At 42.3% G+C, this 14,638-nt stretch overlaps 1 protein-coding gene across 2 annotated transcripts in view; it reads left to right on the top strand.

Moving 5' to 3' along the window:
- The first annotated feature begins 5,059 nt into the window (after positions 1-5,059).
- ARHGAP10 (Rho GTPase activating protein 10) overlaps positions 5,060-14,638 on the top strand; it is a 149,876-nt gene continuing 140,297 nt past the window's right edge. For both annotated transcript variants that reach the window (XM_083861017.1, XM_083861016.1), the window contains exon 1: positions 5,060-5,250. In XM_083861017.1, coding sequence (XP_083717143.1) covers positions 5,097-5,250 — 154 coding nt within the window. In that variant the 5' untranslated portion in view covers positions 5,060-5,096. The remainder of the gene's footprint in view (positions 5,251-14,638) is intronic.

Raw genomic sequence — 14,638 nt, 5'->3', positions numbered from 1 at the left:
TGTGGCTATTGTGTGTGCATACCCTTTTTAGAAACAAATGAGCGTTGTGCAAAACTGCCAGGCCAGCATCTCGAACATGATGAAAAGAGTGCATGTGGAGTGGAAGCATAAATTTAAATGGAACAGGTTAGCAGCTGAACTGTAAGTTGTGCTAGAAAAAACATAACTGTTCAAGCACTTGTGCTGAATGAAGTCCATGAGGATGTGCAAATATCAGTACCAAAAAGTATCAAAAACTTCATATGAGCACTGAGCTCCAAAGGAGGATATAGTACCTTATTAAATCAACTGGTACCAACAAGACTTCATTCCGTTTTGGAAAAAAAAAAAAAAAAAAAAAACAACCCAAAAAAACCCAACCAAACAAAAAAACCCAAAAAACAACCCAACCAACCAAAAAAAAAAAAAAAAAACCAAAAAAAAAAAAAAAAAACCCCAAAAAACCAAAAAAAAACCAACCCAAACAAAAAACCACAAACTGTGAACTTTAAATTAGTTACAGATAGGAAACAACCTTGTCTGACTTTGGCCTAATTATGTTTTCCAGCTAGAAGATGATAGCATGAGGCAAAGAAAATGTTATCACCTGTGGGATATCAGGAGCCAAAAGCAGAGAGAAAAAACCCAGTGCAATTATCACCTGCGGTCAGTGAGGTGTAACAAGAACTGGACTGTACCAAATACTGTAATGAGCAATTATCTCACACTCCATGGTTCTCCAAACTAATTCAGCTGTATTTTTTGTCAGAGCAAATAAATGCTAGGCGATAGCATAAGTTCATTATAGTGCCTATTTTAAAGCATAAATGAAATAGTACTGCGTGCTAATTTGACCCATTTGTGAAGGGAGATTACTAAAATATGGCAGTGTAAAATCCTTGGAATTCACAAGAGTCGGTTAATTTCAAAAGCTGGGGAGGATACTTGTTAACTTAATACTCACAACTTTTTGATGGAACACTTCAGGAAAAAATGGCCCCAGAATACAATTTGTAACACTGACAAAACATACAGCACCTTTCTAAAATAATTTGTTGGGTAAAGCTTGTGCTGTGAAGGAGTGCCAGAAAGGAATGTCCCTCAGAGATACAAATGATTGCCATAATGATCAACAAAATGGTTGACAGTAGAATAAATAATGTTGGTCTGCATTGTGGGTGGTTGCAGAGCAGTCTGTTTATATATATGAACTGCTGATGGATGAGAGGAGAGGGAGCATGCAGCCTTGAGATATCTCATATATACATCAGACCCCTAAGATCTTCCAAGCCAACCGTGATGACACAGTCATAAGCAAAATGGGAGTTAGCAGGAAACTCTCTAAACCCTCTATTAAACCCATGACAGGACTAACAAGAGGTAAAAGTGCTTAGACAAGACAAAAAATTATAATTCCTTGGAAGGCCGTTGCTAATGATGTTTTTAACAACACAGCTGTGTGTTGGAAATGGTGGGAGCTGATATCAATGCTCTGTAACAAAATGTCAGTAAAAGTGCAAGCTAAATTCACTAATTTATAACCCATCTCTCCTTAACATGCAGCCTGGAGACAATCAGCCCCACAGAAGAATATCATCTTTCCTAAAAATCAGAATGATGATCTGAAAAGAACATAAGGAAGGTAAGATGGCACAAAATATATGGTATGCTGGTGTATGCCTGTTGTATAAAATGACTTGAAGAGGGTATTTCCCGAGACTATACTTGCAGTTAATGTCAAAGGAAAATAACCAAAGCAAAGATAAATGCACTGTTTATGGACAGGATATTGCTACAGCCTCACATACTCAATTTATGTCATAATCTCTTAAAAGAGGCTACAAGAAGGCTGTAAAATTTAATGACTTTGAGTAAGGAGTGGCAGAAAAGCAGAGATTTTTCTGATATAAAGCTACTTTGAGCCTTAATTAGTGGTAAAAGGGCAACTCCTTTTACTGCTAATTAGATAGGTAATTACTGTGCATATATTAACAGTTTATTATTTCTCCTTAGTGTTCCATCTTTTGTTTTAAATCTCAATTCTGCTGTTTCAGAGTATGACAATATTTTCAACTGGTGGATCAAGTTTAGGAAAACACATATTTAATAACTGTGGTGGTAGGAATCCAGTATATTGTCTTGATTAACTGGATAAACAGTGTAGAATATCGATTTAGTAGTGAGTTGGCTTTCTTGTTTTGTTTTGTAAATAGAAGTTGACTCTCTTTATTCTGGGGGGCAAAAAAAGTGTGTTTTTTGTTATGTATGTATTTCTGTGGGACTAACTGCTCTTCTTCACTGCAGCTAGAAAGGAATACATTTTTGCTTCACACGATTGAGGCAGATGGACCAATTTCCCTGATGGGCCTCTCATGGTAGGACAAATCTAAATTTCAGACCTGGTGGGGTTTTTTGCCAGCTAAAAACTCCCAGGACTAAGATAAACATTCAATTAAAGAAAAATTATTTGAGTGCAAGCAACTCCACAGAAAACATGGGACCCCACTATGTTACAACACTTCAGTGGAATTATAATAGGGAAATTAAAAGAACTGTAAACAGCCATGAAAAATATTATTCTAACTTTAATGCTGAAGACAGCTACAGAACAAAGTAAACAAACTATCCATAGAAGGCATACCTCTTCTTGAAATGCTGTTCCAGTAATCTAAACAGAGCTAAGCATTGTTTGCTATTTGTTTAAGATGGTTTTCTCCTTTTTTTAAGTTCTTTTTAAACTGATTATTGATTAGCATAGAAACTTCTCAGCTAAGTAATATTAGAAAATAAGTATGAGCCGACAATGTGATCTAGCAGGTGAAAAACCAAATGTTCAGGATCAGTTCCCAGTAGCCCCTCCTGGTCTGGTGTGATTTCAGGCAAATCATCTGTTTATGTAGCATCTCATTTGGAGAGGCCATATTCATTTTCAGACTACTTTCAGAAACTACTCATTTCCTCATGACCCTTCATCTGAAGCCCCTTCTCCCAGCCCCTGTCTTTACATAATTTTGTTTTCTTATTATCCTTATCTACACAAACAATGAGGACATTATCTTGGCCTTTGATCATGAAATTCTGTGTTTACTCACTTGAGCTCTGTGACTGCTGCCACAGGATGGGTAACACACATCCTCAGTCTGGTTTCTGAAACAGGCTCTGAAGTGGATAGGTATTAAAACCCCAAAATGTTTGTAAATTGAATATTACCCAATACACAGCTCCATGAACAGGAGTAATTAAAAATGAGATTTATAAAGTGCCCACCTATTTCCATACTTGATTTCTGCAGGTCGGTGCATGGGGTCATACAGAAAAAGCTTGATAGTTACACCACCAGTTATCTTCATCTCAGACATGCAATTAAGGCTTTACTGTGGGCCCAATAATAATACATTTAATTAATACCAAAGATCATTGCTTCAAATGGAGAGGAAACTAACACTCAATTTGTCAAAATACAGAAAAAAATTGATAGAATAGACTCCCAAAGTGGACAGTTGTGACTAAAATATACATACCCTCCAATCATCTGAGAAAGTTCTACAAAAGCACTTTGAATTGCATTACTGTCAAACCACTGAAACCATGAATTACAGCTAAATTATAAATACAAATATAACTATAAGCCTTTTCTGTCTTCACTCATTTCCTAACATTCTTATCTGAAACCATTCAGCATTGAGTGGCCTCCTCAAGGTCTTGCACTTGCCGCAGTTCTTGTTCATGACTGTAGTAGTTTATTGAATGAAGAAATAGAGGTGAGTCTGTACCTGCTTTAGTGAGTATTTCATGTGCAGACACAAGTGGGACAGGGTGAGCAACACCAGCCTTCTCAGCTAGCAGACAACCACCACCACAGCCAATTTTGGATCAAGCAGCCCATGTGCTGCTCTGTGCATCCTCTGAGAGCCTGCTCAGCCCCTTCCTAAAGCTCTCAGCGATTTCCATGACGTGCAGGGGGCACAGCAGCTGGTACAATCATAGAATATGCTGAGTTGGAAGGCACCCATCAGAATCATTGAGTCCAATTCTGGCCCTACAGAGGACATCTCAAGAATCCCACCATGTGCCTGAGAACACTGTCCAAATGCCTCTTGAGCTCTGTCAGGTTTGAGGCTGTGACCACTTCTCTGGGATGCCTGTTAAAGTGCCCAACCACCCTCCGGGTGAAAAACCTTTTCCTGATACGCAACCTAAACCACCCATGACTCAGTTTCATGTCATTTTCTCAAGTCCTGTCACTGGGCACCACAGAGATGAGTGCCTGCCCCTCCTCTTCCCCTCATGAACAAGTTGAAGACCGCAATGAGGTCTCTCATCAGTCTCCTCCAGGCTGAGCAGAACAAGTGACTTCAGCCGCTCCTCAAATGGCTTCCCCTCAAGGCCCTTCACCATCTCTGTAGCTCTCCTTTGGATGCTCTCTAGTAGCTTAATGTCTTTTTTATACTATGGCACCCAAACCTGCCCCCAGCACTGGAGGTGAGGTCTCCCCAGTGCAGAGCAGAGTGGAACAATCCCCTCCCTTGCCCGGCTGGCCATGCTGTGTCCCCCAGGACAGGGTTGGCCCTCCTGGCTGCCAGGGCACTGCTGGCTCGCATTCAGCTTTCCATGGACCAGGACCCGCAGGTCCCTTTTTCCAGGGCTGCTCTCCCTTTCTCAGGCTATACACACACCCAGGGCTGTCCCGCCCCCGGTGCAGCAGAATCCTGCCCTTGCCCCTCGCGTGGTTGGTGTCCATCTCTCCCTTGCCGAGGCGTCACTGCAGAGCAGGGCGCTCCCGCTGGTACCTGCCCGCGTTCTCCGCTCGGGGCCGCCCGCAGCGCCTGGGCTGGGCTGCCTGGCCCGGGACCGGGCACACGGCACAGCCCCAGCGCCCCGCCCGGAGCCGCCGCGGGGAGCTCGGAGGGGCCGGGCCCGGCTCTGCCCGCCCCGCTCGGGCGTGTCCCGGCGGCGCTGCCGGGAGGGCGGCTCCGCGGGCTCGGCTGTCGGTGGCTGCGCCCAGCCCTGCGCGGGGGGAGCCGCCGCTCCGGCTTTGTGGCCGCGGCTGCGGAGGGCGGCGGTGCCGCGGTTGGTTCGCGGGGAGCCGGGCCCGGGCGGCTGTGGCTGGGGCAGCCATGGGGCTGCAGCCCCTGGAGTTCAGCGACTGCTACCTGGACAGCCCCTGGTTCAGGGAGCGGGTGAGAGCCCACGAGGCCGAGCTGGAGAAGACCAATAAGTTCATCAAGGAGTTGCTGAAGGATGGGAAGAACCTGATCGCCGCGACCAAGAGTGAGTGGAGGGCAGCGGGGGCACTGCGGGGGCGGCTGCCGGCGCCGGGAGCTTTCCCTGGGGGGCGGCGGCGCTCGCCTTTGTGGCACAGAGCTCTGCACTGGCGAGCTCCAGCCTCTCCCGCGGCTTCCCTCCCCATCAGCCGCTTGGAGGCTCTTTCCAACCCTTCTCCGCGGAGGGGAACGAGGGATAGAGGCGGTGGCAGCGCCGGGTGGCTCCTGTTGCATCTGCCCGGCTCCTGGGCCGGGCTGGGCTCTGTCGGAGCGGGAGCAGCCCCGGCTGCCGTGCGGGACCCGCCGGAGGGCTCGGCCCCGGGTGCTGCTGAGCGGCTGCCAGTGGCGAACCTGCCACAGCCAGGTCCTGCCTGCGCTGCAGCCCGGGGAGAGGCTGCTGCAAAATAACCTCTGTCAAAAGAAGCCTGTGCAGGAATTAGCAGCCTTAGTTTTGTGCTGACAGCGCTGGTTATCAGTTCTATGCCTTTGGCCTCTTAAAATGTGATAGTGCTTTGTTGAGTATATACATAGTGTGTATAAATAGTTAGCTATAATGTGTTTTATGCGGGAATCATGTTTGTTTTTTTTTTTTGCCTTGAACGACCACGTTCATGCATGTTCTTAGTGTAGTATTGTGCTCATGTATTTTTTCTATTTAACTTAAGACACGGTTGTGTAGTCACCTCAATATTTAGTAGGATGATTTGCTGTACCAATTATTCAAATCAACCACTAACCCAGTGCTCTGGCACTGTGTTCTCGGAAGTGTACAGCACCTCTGGTTTGGTAAACTTCTGAAGCCAGGAAACCATGCTGTCAGGATGTTTCCATTAAACTGATAGGGGTTTGGCCAGTGGTTTGATAAGTGTGGCTGCCTGGATATGGTGAAGTGTTTAAAACCAGAGTTAACTCATTTCTGTAAATAAAGAAACATTATTTTCTGGTTTCGTCTCCGGTGGAAGATGCCATATCAAATTTCACTTGTCTGTAACTGTTATTCTTGGGTCAGTTAACATTCTGTTACTGCAAATTGTGATCTTGGAGGATTATTCAAAATCTGTGACTTGGAAGTGTCAGTATTATTAATTAATAATTACTGTATAATGTATACAGAACTTAATTTGTAAGTGGCTGGCTGTGGTGAGGAAAGCCCTAACTCAAATGAGCGTCCTGTCCACAGCACACCAGAATTCTGTGCTGGCAAATTGGCTCTGTGTGCAGAGCTCAGGGTGCTTTGCTGTGTGTGGTGGAAGCCAAGACTGCTGGCCAGGGCTACCTGGCCTGAGACTGCTTCATGAAATACTTAGGGCTAGCCCAGGAGGAACATTTAGAGAAGCAATCTGAGATCCTGCCTGATGTTCAGGTCTAAGCACTGCCTTCCTTTCCAAGATGACAGTCAAAAGGTTTATTCTTGAGTTTAGTTGCTGTACCTTATTCTAACAAACATCTTCAGCATGCTTGTTTGAAAAGTACAAACAGGTTAAACCCTTCCTTCCACATTTCAGGTTTCTGCAGTTGTCTCTCCTCTTTAGAGTGCCCTGAGTGACAAGTTTGAAGCTGATTTGCTTTCCTTTGGTACTGGTGAAGGCATGCCTCTGTTCAACAGACATTAAAGACAAATTGAACGAGAGGAAGCACAAGAAGTTAAAACCCACTAAAACCCCAGTGGTTAGGGCATTAGTCCTCCTTCTGTTTTCAGAAGAAAACATTATCATCTAAATTCTTTGAGGGGCCTGATTCATTTGCTATCAGGAAACCAGATGGTATTAGTATTTGTTCCAAAAACCAAGCTTGAGAAGTGGTCTAGACACAATGGTCTATTCATTTGTGTCCAAACTGCATTTTCTGCACAAAGATAGTCTCACTGCAATTTTGAGAATGTGATAATAAAGCAGGGTGTAGTGAGCTTAGATGACTGCCTCTTAAACAACAGTTGCTGACGATTTTTGGAAAATTGTTTTAGTCTTTTGAATAAAAAATGTTACCTTGACAATAGCTAAAACATTTCCCTGTTTCTAGAAGCAGGTAAAAGATGAGATTTGCGCCTGGTGTAATTGATACATGAGTGTGATAAGATGCTCTGAGTGGTGTATTGAGTATAAAATGTAGTAGGTGCCCTATTGTTCTTGAATTTGTGGGAAATATGTAATCTGTGGGACTGCAATGACACCGCCAGCATTTCCCTCCCTTAGCAATTTCCTTATTTCACTGGTAAAGCAGGCAGCAAACGTTATGGGGATTCTTTAGGTGTGAACAACTGATGCGATTGAATAGATCCCACTTCCTGCCTGACAGACAGCCTTGTGCCTTTGATGCTGCCCGCACTGAGTTACATCTTGACAGGTCAAAGCAGACACTGCTACCACTCCCTCTAATTCATGGGAACCACCAGTGTCTTGCAGGGCACAACAGTTACATGATGTGGATCTTCTCATTGGCTCCTTTCCATTTGTCTCCTCAGTTGTATGAAATTGTATTTTTCACCTAAAACTCCTAAGAATTGATTTTTGTTAGTGCTTAAAAAAGATAACATAAAAAAGAAGAATTTTTATTTTTAAATTGTTGAATTTCCAGAGGAAAGCATACCTCAAGTGTATCTTTAAAGTTTCAGTAGTTTCAAGAATGTGATAGAAAGATAAACAAGAGTGACTCAAAGATGTCTGTTTCCTGTGTAAGGTTTTGAATCACCAAGTTGCCTAGTTCAAGCTAAATATTGGAAGGGTGAATAAACAGTTGGTGGCTCTTCCTTTTTTTTTTGACAGTAAATGTGTTTAAAAGAAGTACAAACTTATTTTTTCTCCTGCTGTTTCTAATACAAGTGGTATACACGTATGCTTTTTAAAATAGAAATGCAATATTTCTTAGGGGATTCCAGTTCACTTAAACAAGTTAGGATCAATAGAGTTTATAAATAAATTCTAGATGGAGGTAGTTGTGCTTCAGTGAAAGTGAAGTTAAAGGTACCTAATAAGACAATCCTTATTCTGAATCATGAAAGGAATGTAAGAGGTTTAGTTTTGAGCTCTTAAAAATCTGCAGTGCAGTTTCTTGGAAGCTAAGGAATACTTTAGATAAATACTATCTATTTAGTCTGAATTCTTTGCCCTGTGTTGTTCCAACTCTTGGCCAACTCTTGGTCTCTTAACATGAGTGTGAGATTTTTTGGGGGGCTTTTGAAGATATTTTTTGAAGTGTTGTGGGTTTGGTGTTTTTTTTTTTTTTTTTTGTATACCTGCAACAGGGGCTGCCACTGCTAATGAGATGCCAAGGTGGAGTAGGAATAGGAAGAGTCGGGACAAATGTAGGTCCGTTTGGCCCTGGACATCTCACAGGGCCTTTGCAAAGGATACTTGTGAGTGCATGCTCACAGCTGTTCCATGTGCCTAAAAGCAGAGCCTTCCCATTCTTGGATTTAAGCTCAAGAATTCTGTTTGAGTCAACTGCAGTGACTTTGTGATGGGCTGCTGAAGACAGAAGATGGAGGTATTTGGTGTAGTGGGCATCCTGGCTATCCAGTGCAGCCCAGTATACCCAGTGACTATTTTCATTTTGTGTTTTTCATGGAAGAGTTACTTCCTGCATTCTTCCAGATAGAATACAAAATGGGAACCAAATTTGTTTTATGTGTAGAAAGAGCTTGTTGGGATATACAGAGTTACTGATGAGTATTTGTTTTAATAAAGACGACTGAAGAACTTAATCCAGTCCCAAGCCTCAGTTTGACATCTGAGTTGTGCAAACCCATATTCTTTTTCTTGGCCAGTTCTCTTGGTGTGTGGTGGTGGTTGACCTTCTAGACTCTGGTCTGGGTTTGATTTTGGCCTGACCTGGTGTATATATTATTATGTAAATATAAAAGCTGTGGTAATCCACATAGTAACACCACATAAAAACCTCTCAGACCACTTGAGCTGTGGCACATTTTTTTCTTAAGCACCGATTGTCTATTTTTTAAAGCTTTCCTTAATATAATCTGCAGTTATGAAACCATATGTAATGTGTGCCAGTTTTCAAAGTCTTAGGATTTTTTTTTTTTGCAACAAAAATGTTCTACTGACATTCCAGTACATGTCAAAGAAGTAAAATAAAACCAGTAACATAGGGCTTGTTAATAACTTCTAGACAAGAAATGGACATTCACTAAAGATTTAGGTAGAATCCAAAGATTGAGTAAAAACTTAATGCATTTTTACTTAATGGGGAAGGGGAGAATATTGCAAGAGGCTCTTCATTGAACTTGTGTACAAAGTTTCCTGTCAGCTGTGGTTAATTAAGGCTCTATATTTGATTTTCTTTTTTTTATCTTGAATTCAGTGAGACCTCTGAATTAATAAATCTTTACATTTAGCATTTCAGAAAGCTATTTTTATTTTTCGATCACTAACTCAAACCCACGCTTTATTTCTATAGTAAGGCATGCTTTAAGTGTGATAACCATAAGCAAATCAATGCTGTATGTGAATGCTCTGAGATTTAAATTTGAAATATACTCTGCTAGGGCCATGTTAGGTAAAAATTACTTCAAGGGCAGTGTTACAAAGGCTACTGAACTGTAAGTACCTTTAAAAAACCCCCAACTTTGTATTGGAAGTGTTTCCATTACTGACCTCATTAGAAAACTAAGGCAAACAGGTTCTTTGGGGGCCATGTAATAGGGCTTTCCCTTAAGAAAGAGCTGCTGATAATAACATAATAAAATGTTACTTGTCCCTTCCCTTCAAGATAATTGCCACAGCTGGGGCCTAATTAACTATGACAACACTTTTTTTTTTTTTTTTTTTTTTCTTTTCTGCTTGTAGATAAAGTTGCTTGTGTTCAAGGAGCAGGGAAATGCTAATATTTAAGAAAGTACTCTAAAGAACATTTTGTTTAGCTCCACCCCACATAGAGCATTCGTTACTGTGTCAGTAGCTATAAAAAGTGTCAGGCTCATTCTGTGGAGGATGCCAGTTTGTCAGCTTGAATCTCATCTCTTCAGCTTGAATTACTAACTAGCTCCATTACTGTCTTTGTCCTGTAGATGTTCCACTCTTAATCTTTTTTTTTTTTTTTTTTTTTTTTTGAAAGCAGAGCATTGTGCTGCTGAACATCTGTGATATCAGAAAACATGCAATTTCACGAATTTGTATGGATTTTCTTAGTTCTGAGAGATGTGACAAACTGTCATTAAATGAAGTGATTTTGTCTTTTAATCACTTGGGGAAAATGTGTCATTTTTCAGCTTCAGATAAAATGTGTGAGTGGTCATTAAAGAGAGGATCATTGAAGTGTAATTGTCAGTCTTCAGGACAAAGCCAACAGAAATAAGTTTTTAATTTTTAGAGAACTTGTCTGGTAGATTGTGTTGAGAAGGCTTTTATCCTTGACTTTTTTTAATGACAAGACTTTTAGAGACGTAATATTAGAATTATATGGAATCTCAGTCTATCTTAAGGAGTTGTGAAAAAGTGGATTTGCCCTACAGCCTGTAAAGTGCCAACACCTGCTTGCAATTGAGAAAAATAGGCCCACTCCTTAGGCTGTAGGTGTATGCTGTTCCTAAAATTATCCTGTGCTTGCCAGCTCTGTATTGAAAAAATGTTGCAAATTTTACCAAGCTGACCTTCTGACACTGATAACACTTCACAAGTCTAAAGTAACTTGGTAAGTTTTATTGAGGCAGAACATTTCTTTCTGCCTGGCACAGGTGTTTTTCTAAGGGGGCAGGAAGGAGAGTGCTATGGTGGGGTTTTTTGGGGTTTTTTTGGGAAGTAGCAAACAGGCTGGGTGCTCTGCCCTTGCTTTAGACAGGGAGCACGCGGAAACATGTTTGGAATGGCACTGAGGAGCTGCATCCCAGTACTTGCCTCCTCCTTCCCAGCTGTTTTGTAACGTTACATAATTAATGTATAAAGTTTACATTGACTGTAGTGCTTTTGTTTTACAATGCCAACTTCAGTCACTACTGCAACACTTTGCACATTAAGCTAAAAACCAGGGGCTTGGCTGTGTTAGAGAGGGAGAGTTCACAGCATGTGAATCTTGGCAATATGCTTAATGTTTTGATAGTGTGGGTTGTGGCTTCTCGAGATAATTTTCACGATTTGCTCATGTCTGATGGGGCTTCCTTTTGTGTCTAATGCCACTTTTCTGAGTTTCAATACCATATTTATTGTTCTATGACAGTTGTCCTTAAGATGTTACAATATGCTCAGTGTTTGTCTTTTAAAAGTCTTCAAGTTTCTGAGTTGCCTAATTAAGACACTTGGAGCAGTCGAATGCTTTGTGGAATATCTAATGAATGTAAAATATATGATCAAATAAACTTGGGCACATATTGGCAGAACAGTTTAAGAAACTACTGTTCAGGGAATGTAGCATCTCTCTGCTGGTGGTTGCTGCCACCCACTGTAGTTGTCAATCTTAATCAGCACCCAAAATCTGCCTAGTTGCTAAGTCAAACCCATCTTCCTTGCCAAATTTAAACTCAGCCGTGAGTTTTGCAATGAGTTGAAGCAGGCACTTGTACTTCATCCCAGCAGCTCCCGGGGAGGTTGTTTTCCTTTGGGTGTAACTTTGATGGAGAGAGGGCAGTAATTTATGAAGCCCCATATTATACGCTTGGGGTAAATGTGTGCCTTCTGTCCAAAGCACATATTTTGGTATCTCACTGGGAAATAAGATCCTGGAAAGGGAGGTCTCTGGCCTGGTTTACACTATCCTCCAGTTATTTTTCTAAACAGATATTTTTGACAGGCAACTTCAATGTCATGTTGGTTTTCCATACCTGCTTGTAACTATGGATGGAGCTTCTTGCAGATACCATGTTCTTTGTCTTTTACTCCTTCTGCTCTGTTTTTGTTTCCTCCCTTCGTTGTTATTTTCCATCCTGTGTGTTTGCTCATCTTTCAGGATAAAAATAGAGAGAAAACATCCAGGCCCTCAGAAGCTATGTGGCCATCACAGGCCAAGGCCAAATCAGAGGTTCCTGTAAATCATTCATGCTATGCTTGTCCTTTGTGGGAAAGGACCAGTGTGAGGGGAAAAATAATCTACAGGGATGGAAAATCACAGTGTTATTAAACAGATTGTGGTTTTACTACAGCCCAGAGCTTTGAATAAACCTCCTGTTGTTGCCTCTTTAAATGAGAGGACTGGGCAGTTGAAGGTTGTTGGCTCAATAGGTAGGTCAGAGAGGAGCTTTGTCTCTCAGTAGATCTGGTTGTTACAGCTTCCCTGAGTCCTTGTCAGCTTTTGTGTGTGCACCTGGCTGGTTAGGACTGCATGTCCTTGAAGAGAAAAAACAATGCTTTGTTTAATTTGGCAGGGAAAATTGAGTATCCAGGATGAAACTGAGCAGAGCTTTGTACCAGAGCTGGGCCTTGAAGGACATTGTAGTGTGTGTGGTGTCCAGGAAAAGGTTCTCAGACACTTTGTTGATGATGAATGGTTTTTAGCTTTGAAATGTGTCCATTTCCTCCATTAGGCTGATGCATAGGGGCTTAGAAATAATGAATGAAATAATGTTGAAGATTATGAAGTTTGTCATACATCAAGGTTTAAGCCTTAAGAAAAATCAGATTGTAATGTCTCAAATCTCAAAAATTGGGATGTTTTCCCAAGCAGAGAGAGCATCGTATTTTTGTTTGGTTGGTTTAATCTGTGATTTTGTCAGTAATTAGAGTTGCTCGCTTTGAAAAATATTAATAATATTTTAATGTAGGTGTGTTGGAACAAAAAAACAGGAAACTTTTAGCAGTTTTTACATAAAAATATAACTGCTTAGAGTATGCTTCTTCAAAAGAAATCCTGCTGTCTTGCAAACAGGTGGAGGGGGCATGCTGCCAGGTCATGGAGGACCTCACACAAACTTGTCCAAATACCATTTTGAGAGTGAGTCCCAGTCCTTAGACATCTGTTGTGGGGCTGAGTTTGCAGTTTATGTGGATTAACAGACGGTGAGTGCTGCATAGTGTCAGCCTTTGGAACACATCAGTGCTCTGAGAGCAAAGCAGTGTAACTTGTCCACACCTTTTTCCTCTTAAAATCCCAGGTTGAAAGTGCTCTCTGTTGGGAGAGGCCTGGACTGACTGACAAGCTCAGTCATGAGCCAAAGGACTGTTTCTCCAAAGCTTTTGTCTTTCAAGTCACTTCTTTCAAGTCCTCAGCCTGCAAGCTTTTCAGGAACAAGGCTGACTTTGTCCACTCTGCTCCCAAACACTTGCTCTGTGGTAATATTACTGTTGTTGTATTGTGCTTCATTTTATGCTTTCAATCATTTCAAAATGCACAGTTTCAGATTGCTGTTGTGCCTCTTCCTAGCTGTTCCCTTGTTCCAGGGGATTCGGGATCTTTGCTAAAAGAAATCAAACTACCTGGAATTAATCAAACTACCTGGAATTATTGCCTTTTTTTTTTTTTTTTTTTTTTAAATAAGTGGACATTCATGGCTTAACCCCAGCTAACAACTGAGAGCCACACAGTCACTTGCTTACTCTCCCAGCCAGTGGGATTAGGGAGAAGATTAGAAGGGTAAAAGCTAGAAAACTCCTGAGTTGAGATCAAGAGTGTTCAACAGGGAAAGCAAAAGCAATGCACTTAAATGAAGCAAAACAAGGAATTACTTACCTCTTCCCATGGGCAGGCAGGTGTTCCGTCATTTCCAGGAGAGCAGGGCCCAATCATATGTAAGGGTTACTTGGAAAGACAAATGCAGTTACTCCAAACATTCCCTCACTTCCTCCCTCTTCTCCCCTCTTTATATTTGGAGCATGACACCATAGGTATAGAAATTCCTGCTTGTTAAACCTAATGTCCTTTTATGACAAGGTAACATACCTAGCTGATCAAGGGAAGCCAGCTGATGGATTTCAGTAAAGCTTTGGGTACTGTCTCTCACAGGATCCTTCTGCACAAACAGACCCTGCAATGGGTGAGCAGCTGACTCAAGGGTCGGGCACAAAGGGCTGTAGTGAAGGGAGTGGATTGGAGACCTGTCACTAGTGGAGTTCTGCAGGGCTCCATCTTAAGCCCTGTACTCTTCAACATCTTCATTAACAACTTGGGTTCAGGACTGGAAGGGATACTAAACAAGTTTGCAGATCACATAGAACTGGGAGGAGCCGTTGACTCCCTGAAGGCAGGGAGGCCTTGCAGAGAGACCTTGACAAAATAGGGGGCTGGGCAAATCACCAACTACATGAAGTTCAGCCAGGGAAAGTGGCAGATGCACCTGGAATGGGGCAACCCTGGCTGTATGGACAGACTGGGAATGAGAGGCTGGAGAGCAGTACTGGGCAAAGGGCCCTGGGGGTCCTGGTCCGTGGAAGGCTGAATGTGAGCCAGCAGTGGCCTGGCAGCCAGGAGGGCCAACCCTGTCCTGGGGACATCAGGGGCAGCTGGGCAAGGGAGGGGAT

This window comes from Zosterops lateralis, assembly GCF_965231275.1.
Source record: "Zosterops lateralis genome assembly, chromosome: 5".
NCBI lineage: Eukaryota > Metazoa > Chordata > Aves > Passeriformes > Zosteropidae > Zosterops > Zosterops lateralis.
Note: the sequence above shows the minus strand (reverse complement) of the source record. Positions and strands in the feature narration are given on the sequence as shown.